Source organism: Fukomys damarensis, unplaced genomic scaffold (assembly GCF_012274545.1).
Source record: "Fukomys damarensis isolate Sample0158 unplaced genomic scaffold, DMR_v1.0_HiC HiC_scaffold_2, whole genome shotgun sequence".
Classification (NCBI taxonomy): domain Eukaryota; kingdom Metazoa; phylum Chordata; class Mammalia; order Rodentia; family Bathyergidae; genus Fukomys; species Fukomys damarensis.
Genome location: NW_022900914.1, coordinates 5630032 through 5648377, shown reverse-complemented (window position 1 = coordinate 5648377; position 18346 = coordinate 5630032). Strand labels below are relative to the sequence as shown.

Below are 18346 nucleotides of genomic sequence, written 5' to 3'. Positions count from 1 at the left end.
TTTTTTTTTTTTTTTTTTTTTTTGGTTCCGGGGATTGAACTTGGGTTCTTGCACTTGCGAGGCAGGCAGTGGAACCACTGAGCTAAATCCCCAGCCCTCTCATAGTTTTCAGTTGTGCATTGATTGAAGTTTGCTGTAGTCTGGAAAAAAATTTAAGTCATATTTTGTTACGGCTTTGTGCTTAAAAGGTCTCAAATAAGTCAAGATATCAGGTATGACTTTAGTCTATTTTATTTATAGATAAAAGATTAAATTATAGTTTTATTTATTTTGCAGTTGATCTTAGTCAAAAGGCCGAGAAGTGATAGATTCATTTATTTTAGCAGGGAACTGTATTGATAGGAAAAACTTCTTAAACAATTATTTCGATTGATTTTTAATTATATTCATTTATGTTGTATCATAAAGGTTGACACTTTAAATGTTGGCTGTGCAAAAAGGATAATGGATAAAATGTAACAGTCAGTTCTAGAGTGGGACAGATGTTTAAGGATTAAACATGCTGCTTTTTTCACTTTTCTTTCTGTGTGTGGGAAACTAGAATCTCAAGAGGAAGATGGAGATATAGAAGTTGAAGAGGCAGAAGGAGAAGAAAATGATAGACCATATAATTTGAGACAAAGAAAAACAGTGGATCGATACCAAGCACCGCCAATAGGTGAGTGACTCTAAATAACTTTTTTCTATAGTTGAGTAATTTATTCTGCTCTACTGCTTTTTAAATTTTTTAAAATATTTTCCCACTGGGCCTTGTAGTATGCTCATGTAGTCCCAGCTACTCAGAAGACTTGAGTCCAAGAATTTGAGACTGACCTGGGTAACAAAACAAACCCATCTCAAAAAAAGGAGACAGATTTAAAAGATTGGCATCTTTTGTAGGTTTTACATATTTTTTCTGCATATACATATGTGCATGCACATGCAACTAAAAGGAAGTTAAAGTACATACATGGTAACAACATTCAATTAAGGATACTGTGTACATTTTTTTTAAGTGTATATTCTTTCCCCATGTTTAGAAAGTTTTCTGCAATTATTTTTGTAGGCAGGCTATTTTTTTCTAAATGCTGTCTTCTGATTTTTTACTAATTCCAGTAATTTTAAACTTCTTTGTGTCATCTAGCAATTGTGGGATCTGTCTTCTATTTTACTGTTTTTAAGATAGCTCTGTATGATCGTCTGCCTTAGCACTGTATTCTACTTCTGACATTCTGTCCTCATATTGGTCACTTCTGCTGCCCTTTTAGTGAAAATTTTGTCTCCTCGATTTTTGTTTGATATATTTTCATGGACTCGAATTCTTTGATAAACTAGTCATTCATGTTTTGAATCATTTAGTTGAGCTCAGCTAGCTTTTTATTAGTGTTTCTTGTAAGCTCATTGATCGTTTTTGTTTATTTTATTTTATTTTTTTGGTACCAAGTTTCGAACACAAGACCTAGTGCTTGTGAGGCAAGTGTTGGCACCATCAAGCTATGTCCCCAACCCACATTTTTGTTTATTAAGTTCATTATCTGTTTAGTTATACATCTTTTTTATTTCATAAAAAGAAAGTATAATTTTTGCAGTCAGGTTTTATTACTTGCTCCACATAAGTCCTAAGGCAAATAGAGAACAAAGTCAAATTCTTTTGAGTTCACTGAACACCATTTTGGTCTGTTTTCATCTTTTAATTCAGCTATTTGGCTGTTGACCCCTCACCTACTTCAAGGCTTGTTGGATCAGCTTTGGAGGTCAACACCTAAATCTGATCAATGGGGCACCAGTAGGAAGGAAATCAAAAGTTTTTGGTGGAATTTTGTTTACTTGTTTTCTCATATTTCTGTGTGTGTGTGTGTGTTTGTGTGTGTGTGCGCGCACCAAGGTTTGTGGGTTGTCATTTATAGTGGAGAGACTTTGTTGCTGTTGAGGAAATCTCCTTAGTTAGTGTCTGCTTTCCATTGTTCTAGTGATACACCCTGGGCATGGCTAACTGGGCTTTTGCTTGTGCCCCAAGGTCTGAACTCTTCTATTACTTTGGAAGGGGGAGACAATGTAACTCACCCAGCAACCAGTTCTCCAGAAGTGTCTTTGTTGATGACACAAAGACAAACTAGATATGGGCATATAGTAAAAAACCAATTAATAGCAATAACTATGCTACCCTGTCAATAGCAACAAGATTAGCAACAATAATAAAATCAAAGATGACACACTGGTTAGTGACATACCATTAAACCAATAGAAGATATCACTGTACCACCTTGAACAATAGAAAAGAGATCTATAATTGTAATGTAGACATGAAAATAAACTAAATATTGACATATAATAACTATTAAATGTAGCAACCATTAACATATATATAAAACCATATATAACAATAGAAATGAATTTACCAACAATAACAGAGTCAACTGAATATCCAAAGATTAATAAGTCTTAGTAATTCTAGCAAAGTGGAAAAGGAGAAAATGAAAGAAGTAAATTTTAAAAAATAAAAAAGAGGGCTGGGGATTTAGCTCAGTGGTTCTGCTACCCGCCTCGCAAGTGCAAGGACCTGTGTTCAATCCCCGGTACGAAAAAATAAGAAAGAAAAAAGCAATATTTTTAAAAAAAGAAAAGGAAGATATCTACCACCTGCTTTAAAAGTACAAGGTCCCAAGTTCGATCCCTGGTACAAAAAAAAAAAAGGAAGATGAGATAAAAATGAGAATTCTACTAGGGGGTAAAAGAAAACTGCATAGAATTAGATAAGAGCAACAGAAAAAACAAATAAAAAGAATAAAATGAGATGAACAGAAAAATATTAAGAAAGGAAAAAGATACCCCCCCCCAAATAACCTCCAGAAAAACCAATAAAAAAAGAAATGAATGCAAAAATATTTTTCTGGTTTTAATTTTTTTTTTGTTTGTTTGTTTGTTTGGTTTTTTTGTTTGTTTTTTTGAGACAGGGTCTCACAGTGTAGTTGAGACTGACCTGGAATTCACTATGTAGCCCAGGCTAGTCTTGAACTCACAGCAATCCTCCTTCTCAGCCTCCTGAATGCTGGGATTACAGGTATGCGCCACCATGCCTGGCTTTTTTCTGTGTTTTTGAATGAATTGTTTCAAGGGTCTGAAGTATTGGAATCTACCAGAAGTGGGGCAGGGATAGTGAGTCACTACTAAAACCTATTTTGTTTTTACATTTAGGTTTTTGTGTGCAGTGCCGAGTCCTGTTTGCCTTTCCTGTTGGGTGTGGTTGGTCAGTGGTGTCTTTCTTAGCACTGTATTCACTCCAGCTGCTCCCAATTTCCTTGTCCTTACATGCATTTCAAGTCATGGCTTTGTCACATAGCTTTCTGGCCTGTGGGTTTGTGGAGTGCCCCCTATTCCAGAGGCCCCTCTGTACACCCTACGCCATGTCAACTGTCCAAGCTAAGGCTGGACCTGATTGCTTTGGCAGGTAGGGAAAGCAGATCGACTACTGAGCTCTGTGTTGGGTAAAGGCATTGGGATGGGGTGTGGTTGTGTGGGGGACTCAGGCAGTCCACTGGACTTGAAGCCAGCACTTTCAGACCCAGCTTTCTCTGAAAGCCATGCATGACCTGCCTGGTTTCTCAACTTGGAGGGTGCAACATCCATGTCTTTGACCTGAGTTTAAACTCCTTTGGGTATCTACGTGCAGTTTATTCACTCTTGACTGCCTCTTGTGGCTGAATTGGACACAGTCACTGTGAAACAGGACAGTGCCAGAAACCTTGATATAATTGTTCTATACTTGTTCTGTAGCTCAATTAACTCCTTCCCTAATGGCTTCCGATAAACCACTCTCCAGTTTGGTGGATACTGCACTCTCTTTCTTCTCCATCTCTAGTCTGTCATGCAGAAGGAATCACTTTCAGAGAAAAACCCCTATGCTCTTTTAATGACTTGTCTTGGAGCTAGTGCTGTGGGCCAGTGGTGTGTTGTTTTTCCATTGAGCTGCTGACCCTCTTCACTAGTACCTTGTGTTATTGGAGACCGGTCCCACTACCCGTCAGCCTGTGAGGGTTAGCTTTCCAGAATGTTTTGTTCTTTTCTCAGTGTGTACTTCATTTCTCCAGCTTCTCTGTAGTTTGTAGTTTTTCTATCAGTTCCCTCCTGATTCTTGGAGATGCTTTTTTTTTTTTTTTTTTTTTTTTTTTCCCTTTACTGAATTGTTATTTTCCAGGTGTCTTGATTTCAGGTCCTATCAAGGCTGTATTTTTTCTCTTGATTTTTCTTGATCCTTGTAGTCATGGACTTATGTCTGCATTTTGATGTAGGTGCTTATTCTAGTCTTCATAGCTTGGCTGTGTCTGAGAACCTTTTTGTGAGCATGTCCAGAGGTTTTGACTAGGCATATTGTCTGACATGGTTACTAAACCATGACCGCTGCATCTGTTGCTGTGGTAGGACACCCTAACTGAGACTGTCAGCTTAGTGATGGGCCAGAGTTCCACGGCCACCTCTGCTGGTACAGTGCTGGGATACACCACGACACCATTGTGCTGAGAGACTCATGCGGCATCTAGGCATGTCTGAGTCCACAGGTACGGAGACCTTCCTGTCACTGTTGGAATTTGGAGCACCAGCCTGGTATAGTTGGCTAGCAGTGTTGTGGGTTGGAATTTGAATCTGTCTTGTGGTTGGTTCTGGGGTGAGTCTACCAGGTAAGTTCTCATGTACTAGTTTGTATTTGGTCTGAGGAGTCTGCCAATACTTAACTTTATTTCAGCAGGACTTGTATTGAGGATGAAGGCAAAATGCTATTTATTTCCCTGTCTTTAAATGAGAGGTGTGCTGCCAGGGCTTAGAGGAGGGTTGATCTGGGTAAAGTAAAACCCACCCTCCTACCCTTTCCAGTGCATATTTATTTCCTTTTTTCTGTGTCCAGGTATTATGACTCTAACCTGGTTTCCTTGGCTCTTGTGAACATGTTTTCATGCGTGGATAGTCATTCAAATTGATGTTTTCACAGGGGATGATTGTTGGATAGTCTTGTGTTTCTTACTACTTTCTTTAAAAAAGTTTTTAATGGCTTATACATTTAGTGTTATATCTTTGACATCTTTGTTTAACTCAAAGTTCCAGATATTTAAGTTAATATTTACTTAGAATGTTTACTTACATCTCATGAAAACAAAACATTTAATATGCTTTCGGACAGAATTTGGAATTCACATGATTAGATCTTATTCCTGTTACAGATCTTCATTAATTTATTATTAGTTATTTTTACCTTATCCCTTTCTTTTCCTTTTAGTACCAGCTCATCAAAAAAAGAGGGAAAATACACTGTTTGATATTCACAGATCTCCAGCAAGAAGAAGCCATATCAGGTACGTTTTGTTTGGATTTGAAAGAAGAAAATATATTGAGTATGTTCATGAGAGAATGAAAAAAATTGTGATTTTCTTCCCTTCTACCCTCTCTTCTTTCTTTTTTTTTCATTAATGATTAATAATTTTTATGCTATATGTGACTGTTAACCTTTCAGGTTCTCAGTTTGCCTATTTTTAAAAAATTATTGTAAGTATTAAATTTGCTATAGCTACATATTTCTGTGGTCTCATTACAACCCAATTTCTAAGTGTAGCATACCTAGGGAGAGGCTGGTTTGTGAATTAAACTTCAGTTGACTTTTCATCTAATTAATTAATTAATTTAATTTTTTGGAGATAGAGTCTCTCTGGGCAGTTCAGGCTGTCTTTGAGCTTGATATTTAGTCCAGGTTGGCCTTAAACTTGGGCAATCCTCCTGCCTCAACATCTTGAATGCTGGGATTACAGGTGTGTGGCACCATGCCTGGCTTTAGTTATTAATTTTTATCACTATGGACTCCTGTAAATTTATTTCATGCTTTGGATTATAATGGCAGACTAGTTTATTTTTGCTCAGATTGTTCTTTGCTTGTTGAGAGCTCTTTCAGATTGGTTCCTGTGTTACTTTGATATGCTCTACCCTTTTCTGTTGTGAGCACTTCTTTATTTTCTGTTGTTAGAACATGTACTAGCCTCGTCTTGTATGTCCCACGCATCAGCAGTTTCTCTAAAGACACCTGGTTCCAGTTGTTGGACAGTGACATTTAGAAGTCAGTGTGTGGACACTGGGTAGGTCTGCTGCTCTTGGGCGCTGCTACTTCCACGCTATCTCTTCAGACAAAACTAGATATGTGCACTGTTGGGTGCAGAGTTTATCACTTATGGCTTTGAATTTCATCTTCTGAATGACTGATGGTGTTACACTGTTTCATGTCCTTATTGGACATATTTATATCTTCCTTTCAAGAATTGCTGGGGGCCGGGGATTTAGCTCAGTGGTTTCGGCACCTGCCTTGCAAGTGCAGGTTCCTGAGTTCAATTCCTGGTACCAAAAAAAATAAATAAAAGAATTGTTGGGCCAGGGATTTGCTCAGTGGCACTGTGCCTTCCTGGCAAGCACAAGGTCCTGAGTTTGATCCCCAAATTGTTTATTCTTTTTAAGAATTATTTATTTTATTTTATTTTTTGAGGCAATGTCTTGCAGTGTAAGTCAGGCTGGCCTTGAACTTTCAGCGATCTTTCTGCCTCAGTCGCCTGAGTGCTGAGATTACAGGCATGCACCACCAACCCTGGCTGTGTATTCCTATTTTGTTCCCCCCTTTTCCCTCCTGGTACCGGGGATCAAACTCAGGGCCTTGAGCTTGCAAAGTAGGTGCGGTGCCACTGAGCGAAATCCCTGGCCCTGTGCCCATTTTAAAATAGAATTATCTCTTTATTATTGAGTTAGATTCCTTTTCTTGTCTTTTCTCTCTTTTTTCTTTTCCTGCAGTACTGAGGATTGAGCTACATCCTCAGCACCCCAGCATTCCCTCCTCTGCCCCTTTTAATTTTTGTGATGGTATTTCACTACGTCAGTGAGTTACCCAGGGTGGGTTCAAGCTTGTGAGGCAGGACCACAGAGATTTCCAGGCCAACCTGAACTGCATAGGGAGACCCTTCAAAAAAAAAAAAAAAAAAAAAAAACCAAAAAAAAAAAAAAAAAGAATCCCTCGTGAAGATATGCTCCTGTGATTCCTTCTATGTATTTATGGTTTTGTCTCTTACGTTTTGGCCTGTGATCTGTTTTGGGTTAATTTTTGTGTATGTGACTTTTCTCCTTTTAAGTACTCTGCTTTTTGTGATATTACTATTATACATATTACAGCTAAAATGTTACAAATCTAGCAACAAAAACATTGTTAGCATTATTTATATTATGGCTTTAGTAGCAGAAAGAAGAAAGACAAGCAAGGGTATGTTTGTATCTTTTGTTACATATTAACCAGAAAGCTTATTTGGTTTTCTTACTTATTTGCATTATCATTTGCAGTCATTTCCTTAGAGTAATAATAGGTCTGGTTGAGGCTGAAGAGGACAAAAATCTAAGCAAAAATAGGTAGGAGTTGTAGATTACAAGTAAATGGGGCACCAGGTCTTGATGAAGTTGAAGTGAAAGAATTGGTGTGTTAAATAGTTAAGTTCACAGAACAGGGCATCCAATTTTAACACTGAACCTTGAGAGCAGTAATAGTAGAGCCAAAGGGAGTGGATGGATGGCACATATTTAGTGGGGCAGAGGTGAGGTGGGTGGAGGATTGTGAGGGTAGGAATTGAAGCTTAGGGATAGGGTGGGTGGAGGAAGAGGATGTAAGGGATGTTTGTAGCCACATGGCTACCAGTCAGTGTCACCAGGGATGTGGGAGTGGGAGGATAGGGGATTTAGGATATTATACACACACACACACACACACACACACACACACACACACACACACACACATTTGTGGTTGGTAAAACTTAATGTGAAATTTAAAAGAAATGGTTGAAATGGAAATGAAATTGCAAAGAAATGGGTATGATAAACTTAATAATGTTGAGGGGGTGGTTGTTTTTTTTCTTTTCTTTTTCTTTTTTTTTTTGGAGACAGGGTCTGACTCTACAGTTCAGGCTGGCCCTAAACTCTCGGAGATCCTCCTGCCTTAGCCTCCCAAGTGCTGAGATTACAGGGGTGTGCCAATATGCCTGGCTTGTGTTGTTTTTATGATAGTGTTTTCTAGTTATCTTAGAGATGTCATGAATTGTATAATAATTTGGCATTAAGTACTGTTTCTTCTTAGGATTTACTTTAGCTTTGATACTGACTACAAACTCTCCCTGCTTTTGACTCTTTAGTAGTGGGGCAGAATTTTATTTTACACTTGATCTTAGCCAAAAGGCCGAGAAGCGATCAGAATTTTATTTTAATAGGCTAGTGGTTCAAATACTATTGCTTGAATAGTTACAGTGGATACAAAAGTTAGTAACATCGAAGGTTTGTACACACAAGCAAAGGAACCGAAGGCCAGCCCACTGGTGTGTATTTTAATGTCGTTCAAGAGCAAATAGAAGCACACACTGCAGGAGAACTGAATGAATTTATTTCAACCATGCTCCTTTTGACAAACACTGCAAGACCCGGATAAAACTTTTTTACATTTAATTAATTTTCTAGAGGCAGGGTCTCGCTATGTAGGCTGGCCTAGAACTTGTTATATAGCTCAGGCTAGCCTCAAACAGGTGATCTTCCTGCCTCAGCCTCCTCAGTGCTAGGATGACAAATGTGTCCCTCCACCCTGTGCCATAGTTTTTATTTTTTGGTACCAGGGATCGAACTCAGGCCCTTGTGCTTGTGAGGCAGGTGGTGGAACCACTGAGCCAAATCCCTAGCCCTACTTTTAAATATTCAAATATATTTTGTATTTTTCATAAGAAATTCAAATAGGATAGAAGTGTTGTAAGTGGGAAATGAGAATCTACAGTCCTACAAACAAGTATGTTACTTTCTTTAATTTTTTAAATGTCTGAAATGCTTCTCATTTGGGACAGGGAAGCTTTCTCTTCTATGATTCTAATGTTACTTATAAAAGTGATAGATATTTTCTACATTTGGATACAAATTAAATTTATTTGAATACCTTCCTGAACCTACCACATTTGAAAAATTACATACTTCTGTCCTCCTTTTATTCTTCCTGGAAGTGCTTACAACCTTTATACTTTGTTAGATGTAAACTGCATGAGGACAGAAATCTTAACATTTGTTGACTGAATGTTCTCCTGAACAAATTTAAGACTTTATGCTAATGAGTTATAATGAGCTAATGAAAACATAATGTGTTTGTAAGAGCCACTTGATACTATGCTGTTAACTTTGCTTTTTTTTCAATAGAAGAAAGAAGCATGCCATTCATAGCAGTGACACAACTTCTTCTGATGAAGAACGGTTTGAAAGAAGGAAATCTAAGAGCATGGCAAGAGCCAGAAATAGGTTAATAAACATTTTAATGTTGTTTCTGTGTTAGGAAAAAGGAAGAACAGTTGTTTTGTGGGGGGCACGATTCTTATCTGTATTGGCATTTTCCTAAGGTAGATGTTTAACATATTTTCAGACTTGAATAATGCAATGATTGGTTTCTGCATTTGATTCTTAGAGTGGAAATCCAAGCTTGGGAAATGTCTCCTAAATTACTTAGTCTGCAGGTATTCGTGGTCAAGTAAGTAATGTGGGAGAGGCAAAGGAAAGAGAAGGGACGAGAGGCTGTCCCATCCTATGTGTCAACAGCCACCTTTCCCTTTGAACGTTCCCTTTGCCCACCTTCATTTAATTCTGTTTAGGTCATTCTCTTAAAACTCTTTCCTGGGGCACTTAGTATTACACCCAGCTCCGCAAGCCCTGCACCAGCCCATCTCTTTCCCACTCCTCCCTCCCTTCTTTCCAGTCACGTTCTTTCTTTTTTCATTTAATGAGGTTGGTTTTATAATGATACAAGCATTTATACCACGATATGATTTCTGACAGAATTAACTCAGGAGCCTTTGCATTTTCTTGGATAAGTTTGTTTTGCTTTTGTTGTTCATTATTTCTTATGTTCTTTGCTTAATTAGGGGAATTGACTGATTATTGCATGGCACGTTGAGACCTCAATAGATTTTTCACAGAGAATATCTGTATTTGTCTAATAAACAATCAAACTGTCAAATACTTCATTTTAAAAAATTGAATTAATTTCTAGCTTGTATTTATAATAAATTATATTTAGAAAGTGTACATTTAGCAAAGTATTCCTATAATTTGACCTTATATATCTATTGTAGAAATATCAGGTGTTTAGTGAGCAGGTCTTGCATCAGGCTTGAATTGGTGTAGAGTGTATGCTAGAAAGAATCCCTTATGGATGATGGAAAGATTATGCAAGAGAATAATCTAAGCTTATTTGTGTATTGTCTCACTATGCTGGCCCTAAACTCAGTCTCAGCCTCTTGAATAGCAGTTTTTAAAATTGGCAGTAATGGGGTTGAATCCTGGGTCTATGCATAAGTAGGCACATGCTGTACCACTGAGTCACCTTGGGCCCTATTCCTGAGTAGCTGGGGTTATGGGCATAGGCCAGTGCACCTGGCTAGAATCTAAATTGAAATAAAAGGACTTACTACTGATTACATTTAAAAATTATTTTCATAGTTAAAAGTTTAATGATTTGGGGTCAAACAGATGTTCTTGAATTAAGAAATAAAAGAATTTTGAGGGCTGGGGATTTAGCTCAGTGGTTCGGTGGCCTGCCTTGCAAGTGCAAGGACCTGAGTTCAATCCCCAGTACCCAAAAAAAAAAAAAAAAAAAAAAAAAAAAAAAAAAAAAAAAAAAAAAAAAAAAAAAAAAAAAAAAAAAAGAAATTTGGGCTGGGGATTTAGTGGCACCATGCTTGCCTTGCAAACGTAAGATCCTGAGTTCAATCCCTGGCACATGCTCCCCCCCAAATGAAGAGAATTTAAAAACTATTCAATCTGAACTGTTCTGATAATCTACTTTGGTAATTTTTTAAAAGTCTAAATTAAATTAGAACTTGGAAATTTCAGTGAAGTTAAATTCATCATAGAAGCTAGTTTTCTTATTTGTTTGCTTTGTTTTTTAAAGATAAGGTCTCATTATATAATTCAGGCTGGCCTTGGACTCACTATGTACCCTGGCTGACCTCAAACTTGTGGTGATCCTCCTGCCTCAGCCTCCAGATTGCTGGGATTACGCACATGGGCTTCCTTGCCTGGTGAAGCTATCATTTGTTAAGGCTGTTTATGTTATAGTTTGGTGTTTACCTCTGCGACTATATTTTCTGTTACAATAATAAAGTCAGATGTGTGTGGTACATGCCTATAAGGCTGAATTAGGAGGATCTCTAGAAGTTTGACATCGGCCTGGGCTACATAGTGAGTTTAAGGCCAGCCTGGACTATGCAGCAAGAACCTGTCTCTAGAAGAAAAGAAAGAAAGAAATCTTTGAGAATTTTCTTAGCTTATAGTCATAGAAGCTATTCAATCCAAATTGGGCAGTGCCAGTTCTAGTGATGGCCCTCTTAGCTGCATCACATCATGACAGATGGCATCATGTTAGGAGCACACACAGGAGGGAAAGATCACCTGGGGAGGAAGGAAGCTACAGATGCAGGCTGGAAACTAACCAGTCTCACGTGAATTCCCTGAGGGCATGTCCCCAGTGAGAGGAGATGTCTGACCAGGCCCCACTGTCCGCACTGCTGCACCAAGCTTCCCACATGGGTGTATCTTTGGGGGACCAAGGCACATCTATACTGTAGCATTATCCAGAGGAAGTTTTCTCAGAGGGTACTACAATTGCTTATTCTCGAGATGTTGTGCTCTAGAACTTTATTTTTGGTAACAGGGATTGAACCTGGGACCTTGCACTTGTGAGGCAGACAGCAGAACCACTGAGCTAAATCCCTGGCCCTCTAGAACTTTAAAAAACATAATGGAAAGGAATTTCTTCAGTCATATAAACTGAATGAACAGAGTCACATAAAATTTGAGGATAAATTTCTTATAATGTTGATGCTATTGTAATGTCTATAAGATAGAGTGTAAACAGATGTTTTTTATTTTATAGTTGTGTAATATGGGATATCAGTTATGTTATTTCTTTAATTTCAAACAGTTTGAACATTTTGAGCAAATAATTTACTGATCATGTTTGCTTTATCTAAGAATAAATTTGATTTTGGTCAGTTGAATTCAGGAAAAGAATATGAATGAAATTTTTTGGTGTTATTTTCTGGGTTATGAGAAAAAGCAGAAGGATGAAAATATGTCACATATTTCAACTTATTTTGACATTAAAAGGATAAAACTTTTAATGCTATTCACTTGGACTTTTATAAATTTCAGATGTTTGCCTATGAACTTGAGAGCAGAAGACTTAGCCAGTGGTATTCTTCGAGAACGAGTAAAAGTGGGTGCAAGCTTGGCTGATGTTGACCCAATGAACATTGACAAATCAGTAAGTTTTATGAAGGTTTTTCAACAAGTAGCTTTTTAAAAAAAGTTTTTCCTTGTTCCTGTAGCAACACATTTCATTGCAGTGTTATCATAACATGTAACAGTAAGTTAGGCTGAGAGGGCTGTGAGGGGTAAGGCCCCATGAACCATAATAAAGCATGGGCTGTGGTATGAAACTGCTTAATTTTATAATTTGGTTTTCATTTCACGTAGATCACTCTGGCTATGGTGGTGTTACCAAATTTAAGGGAAGGAAGGCTAGCTTTACAGAGATTGGCTATCATGTGCAGCCTAGGAATCACAGTGATGGTCATGGTAGAAACTAAAGTAACAGTGATGAGAAGTGGATAGATAGAGGGAATTGAGGATTCAATTCAAATATAACAAAATTTGATAAGTTCATTGCTTTTGGAGAATGATAGAAACAAGTTGATATTATTCAGGTTTCTGGCTTAGTGACGAGGTAATGACTGGACTGATTGGATAGCTGTACCTTAGTACGTAAGAGGAGGAATACTGAGATGGGAAGATGATGTAGTTAGTTGTAGACATTTTACAAGGATTACTAGCATACCACGAGAAGTGCATTAAAAGGCAGTTGGTTATTTAGGGTTGGCATTAAGGCAGAAATGTCTGGGCTAGAAATTTAGGTATAGGTCATCAGAGTGAAGCTGGGAAATGGATGAATCTGCCCAAGGAGAGCACATGGTATCAAAAAAAGTCAGAGGATGTAGAGCTCATGATTATTTCTCACTGTTGATAGTAGTACCTTATTTTGGAACAATGTTACTGCATAACCAAAAACTTATTTCATGTTTTTTCTTGTTGCATTTATCTCTGTATACATCATAATTTAACTGATATTTATATGAAAGATTTAAAAGAAGTTATCAAATAGCAAAGAATATCTATTTACAAATGAAAATTTTAACAAACTCCCCTCTGAATTCAGAGTTTAAAATATTTGTCTTGTTTTATTAATAAGGATCTACTGAAATTTCAGTGTACTAAATACATCTAGAATCCCTAAAAAATAGTACATTTTCTCAGTGGACCTTATCTTACGATCTTTGCTTATTTGGTTTATCAGTACCTTACTCTCTTGGATCTGTGAAGTTTATTTTTTTAATTTTTATTTTTGTACTGTCTTGTCTTCAGCCCCGATGATGGCATAGTAACAGTTTTTATTTATTTATTTATTCTCTCATTGAGTTTATGTGAAGTTTAAATGTGTCTGCTGGTCAGTTAGAATAACTTACTGCTTAAAATCTGACATGGACAGATCATTTAGCTTTTTTTTTTACAGTTTCTTTTATTGATTTGTCTTAAATGTTCTAATTTACTCAAGATTTCCCTATTCATAATAATATATTCATTATAAAACATTCTAATTACTAGTACAGAAAAAGTCTTTTTTCTACTTTTGCCGTTGAAAAGAACAGTTCTTGTGATAGATGAGTGTTACTCTAGCTGTTTTTTCAGTGTTGTCCCATTGAGAAAAATTAAATTTTCCCCTAGGGATGCTAAATATAAAAGAATAATATTTTTCATTTGCTTGTTTTGTTTTTTGAGACAGGGTCTCACTGTGTAATTCAGGGTGGTCTTGAACTTGTGACAATCCTCCTGCCTCAGCCTCCCAGAGTGTTGGGACTACGGGCGAGCAGTCTGCACCTGGCCAAAGAATAAGATTTTGTCAGGTTACCTTGAGTCTTTGAAGGCCAGAAATCATTGTAATTGTTAATATTTTCATGCCTTCCTTCTGAACCAATTTTTGCCCTGTGAGAGATAATATTGCCTCTGCTGAGAATGCATGAGATATATGGTATTTTGAAAGGCATTAAAACTGTTAGAAGTAACATATCCTGTAGATCATCATTAAGATTTTAGGCTGGGCTGGGTGTGGTGGCGCACGCCTGTAATCCCAGCACTTGGGAGGCTGAGGCAGGAGTATCTCTGTGAGTTTGAAACCAGCCTGGGCTACATAGTGAGTTCCAGCTCAGACTCAACCACAGAGTGGAGCCCCTGTCTCAAAAAACCAAAGAAAAAGAAGATTTTAGGCTAGATCTTAATCTTGTTCCTGAGTTGTTCATTCAAAGAAGGGTACTTTATTTCCCCGAATTGAAATGTAAACTTGAATTCTACTGTTGATTTTATTTTTGCATACTTACTTTTTTGTACACTTATTTATTTGTACATAGTTATGTCCAAAACTCCTGCTGAAAACAAGCATTTCTGAATCATAAAACTATTTCATAAATTTAGAACATTCTATGAAATATAAAATTATTTTATATTACAGATTATTCTCCTTTTTCCAAGGTGCGGTTTGATAGCATAGGTGGATTGAGCCATCATATTCATGCACTAAAGGAGATGGTAGTATTCCCACTTTTGTATCCAGAAATCTTTGAAAAATTTAAAATTCAGCCTCCACGGTAAGTAATATTGTAAAGTGCGTCCTAGACATTTGCATTTTAGGGTGTAGGAATCAGGTCCAAGAAGCAATTCTTTATACAGGCTGTGAATATACTACTGTATTGCTCAAACAGATTTTCCTGAGTTTGGCTTTCTGATAGCTTTTAATTTCATGCTACATTGTTTACTGTTGGAAGCACAATTTTATTGGCGTGTTTCGTTGACATGATAAATAGGAATTTTTGAAGTAGGAGAGGGTAAGCTCCACCGTTTACAGTATTTCTTATGATCAGATCGTGCTTTATCATTAGGTGGTTACCTAGTTAACTCTTAGAAAGTGCTGAAAAATTATGTTAAAGAAAATTGGGCAGAATAAAAATACGAGGTATGCAATATAGATTGTTAGATCTAAGCTTATAAATACTTCCATTGAGGAATAATTTTTATTCTGACTTGATTCTTATTTTCCATGGAAAATCTTGTTAGAATCTTTTTCTACTTTGTTTTATTATTTTAGACAGAATCTCACTGTGTAATTCAGGCTGGCTTTGAGGTCACTGTGGCCTCAAACTCCTGAGCTCCAGTGATCTTTCTGCCTTAGCCTCTGAAGTACCTGGGAATACAGGTGTGCTCCACTTCGAATATTTCTGTATGATACATTCTAAGATTTGAAATTTGTGGGGTCATATGGAAACATTAAACATTTTGATGTGTCTTGCCAAATGGTTCTATACTTTTAACTATTTCTTACCAAAGCTTGGTTCTTTGAGGTCTCAGCAAAATGAAACTTTTGTTTATATACAGGGAAGAGCTTTATCTTGCCTAATAATTACAGTATATATTAACCCACAGTTGTATAGGGGAAGGGCATCCTTTTAAATTGATTATTGTTGGTGATAGCATTAATTTACTTTTTCTGATTCTTTATTCCTCTAGGGGCTGTTTGTTTTATGGCCCTCCTGGCACTGGTAAAACTTTAGTTGCCAGAGCTTTAGCTAATGAATGCAGTCAAGGAGATAAAAAGGTGGCATTTTTTATGCGAAAAGGCGCAGACTGTTTGAGCAAGTGGGTTGGTGAATCTGAAAGGCAACTTAGGCTCCTTTTTGACCAGGTAAGAGGAATCACTAATTCAGTAGTTTATTTTTTAGAACCTGAGGAGGCACATTTTCTAATCAGTACATGAATTTGGGATCAGAAATCTTAAATTATATACTTTAGGGGTACAACCATCCTTATTCATAGAGAAATGGTTCTGGGATCCCCAGAGGACACAAAATCAATAGATACTGAAGTTTTTGTGTATAAAATAATGTGGTCTTTGCACAGAGCCTGAATATCCTTCAGTATGCTTTAAATTCTTATGGGATTACTTATAATACCTAATACAATGTATGTTTGTTTTTTTTGGGTTTTTTGAGACAGGGTTTCACTGTGTAGTTGAGACTGATCTGGAACTCACTATGTAGCCCAGACTGGTCTTGAACTCACAGCGATCCTCCTGCCTCAGCCTCCTGAGTGCTGGTAGTACAGGCGTGCGCCATCACACCCGGCCCCTAATACAATGTAAATAGAGTTGTATTGTTCAGGGGATAAAGACAAGGGGAAAAAATGTGTATGTTCTGTACAGTTGCAGTTGTTTTTCCTCCAACATTTTCAATCCTCGGTTGAATCTGTGAATGCAGAACCCATGGCAGGCTGATTCTATTTGATAGAGTTTTACTAGTATTCTAAATATTTATAATGATTCACTTACAGAGGTATCTTCCAGGTATATTAAGACCATGTTAGGTGCTTTTGAGGAACCCAGGTATAATTGTTATATTATAATCTGTATAAATATTAGATTATAATCCAGTTGAGGAAATACAGTGATACCTCAGTTCATAAACTTGGTTCTTTCCATGATTCTGGTTGCAAACTGAGTTGAACAAGAGCAGAATCAAATTCAGTTGTTATGTTCAATGTTGACATCAGAAAGCAGTTTGATTCTATTCATGAATTGAGTTCGTGAACTAAGGTACTACTGTAGTACAGGTATAAGATGCTAATATTTATGGAGAAAAAATTCACAAAGCAGTATATTGTTTATTTTTATGAGTTCTTTATTATTGTCACTATAACAAAATATGCAAGATAATTACTTTATAACGATAGCAGGTTTATTTTGGCCAGTGGTTTAGGAGGGTACAGTCTATGACTGAATGTGTCCTTTGCTTTAAGCCTCTGGTGAGGCAGCATATCATATAAGAGCATTGGGCTGAGCAAAACCACTCACCTCATCATCCAGGAAGCAAAAGTGGAAGAGAGAAAGAATCCAAGCTCTTAGAATCCTTTTCAAGGGCCTGTCCCCAATGCTCAGGACTTCCCACTAGGTTTACCCCTTAAAGGTTCCACGGTACCCTAACTTAAGCACTGTCTTGATGACCAAGCCTCTAAGACATGGACCTCTGGGGGATGCTTATCTAAAATGTAGCAAGTTATCAATATGCTGCTGGAAGAATGCAGAAATAAATGGTTTTAAAGGTAGAGTGAGGTGAGTGACTGTTGTATAGGCTATTTGTACTTAAGAGTAACTTTAATTTTGTTTTCTTTTTTGAAGCAGGGTTTTACTATGTAGTTCCAGCTGGCTTTGAGCTTATTATGTAGTCTAGGCTGGCTTCAAACTTGTGGTGATCCCCCTGCCTCAGCCTCCTGAGTGTTGGGGTGATAGCCACACACTACTATACCTGGCAAAAGTAACTTTAAAAATGTTATTTTCTGAAGTTGGGTGTGGAGGCGCATGTAGCTCTAGCTACTTGGGCGGCTGAGGAAGGAGACTTGCTTGAGTTGAGGAGTTTAGTATCAACCTGGACTGTATAGCAAGACCCTGTCTCAAAAATTTTTTTCTTCTATACTTCATAAAAATTAATTGTAGTATAAATTTACTTATGATTATTTGAATTAGTGAAGGAAGGCTATCATATTTGGCATTTCAATTCATAGTGATTATGCCTAAGGAAATAAATATGAAGTACAAAATGCTTTCAAGCATTTCTTGAGTGTCAGATTTAGTTGTTTATGAAAAGTCCTTTGTAGTTGTTAAAATGCTTTAAGTTTTATTGAAAAAATATTAATAACCACTAAGTTCTAGATAATAGAAAGAAGAATAGGCACAGTGCTTACTTTCAAAGTGTTCATTGTCTAGTGGCGAATCAAACAGTAATCCATACACTTCAGGAGCAGTTAAAAAAATGGAAAAATAAAAGTACAAAATAACATTAATAGAAGAGGGAAGAATGGAGGAATGCTGGAGTGTTGTCCAGTGAGGTCATTTAACTTTTTTTGGCAATTGTACTCTTGTCATTTTATGCTGGGGGATACAAGTACATTTTGATTTCATTTAAGCATTAAGTCGTGTAGCTTCCTTTATCTAAGTTTATTTCTGTATCATTGCTTCTCAATAAGTAGGGCTAGATGAGATATTTTTGTTTTTTAAAAAATTGCTGATAGTTATGACTTTAAACGGTAAAGGTAAATCTCTTGTATTTACATTTAAACTAACTGTGATATATTATTTTACATATATATATATATGTGTATATATATATATATATGTATATAT

The 18346-nt window shown here is 36.9% G+C and overlaps 1 protein-coding gene across 3 annotated transcripts in view; it reads left to right on the top strand.

Moving 5' to 3' along the window:
- The window catches only part of Atad2b (ATPase family AAA domain containing 2B), a 142848-nt gene that overhangs the window by 43549 nt on the left and 80953 nt on the right, over positions 1-18346 (top strand). For all 3 annotated transcript variants that reach the window (XM_010604886.1, XM_010604885.1, XM_010604887.1), the window contains 6 exons: positions 542-658; positions 5249-5324; positions 9214-9312; positions 12220-12331; positions 14650-14765; positions 15682-15856. In XM_010604886.1, the coding sequence (XP_010603188.1) occupies positions 542-658; positions 5249-5324; positions 9214-9312; positions 12220-12331; positions 14650-14765; positions 15682-15856 (695 nt within the window). The remainder of the gene's footprint in view (positions 1-541; positions 659-5248; positions 5325-9213; positions 9313-12219; positions 12332-14649; positions 14766-15681; positions 15857-18346) is intronic.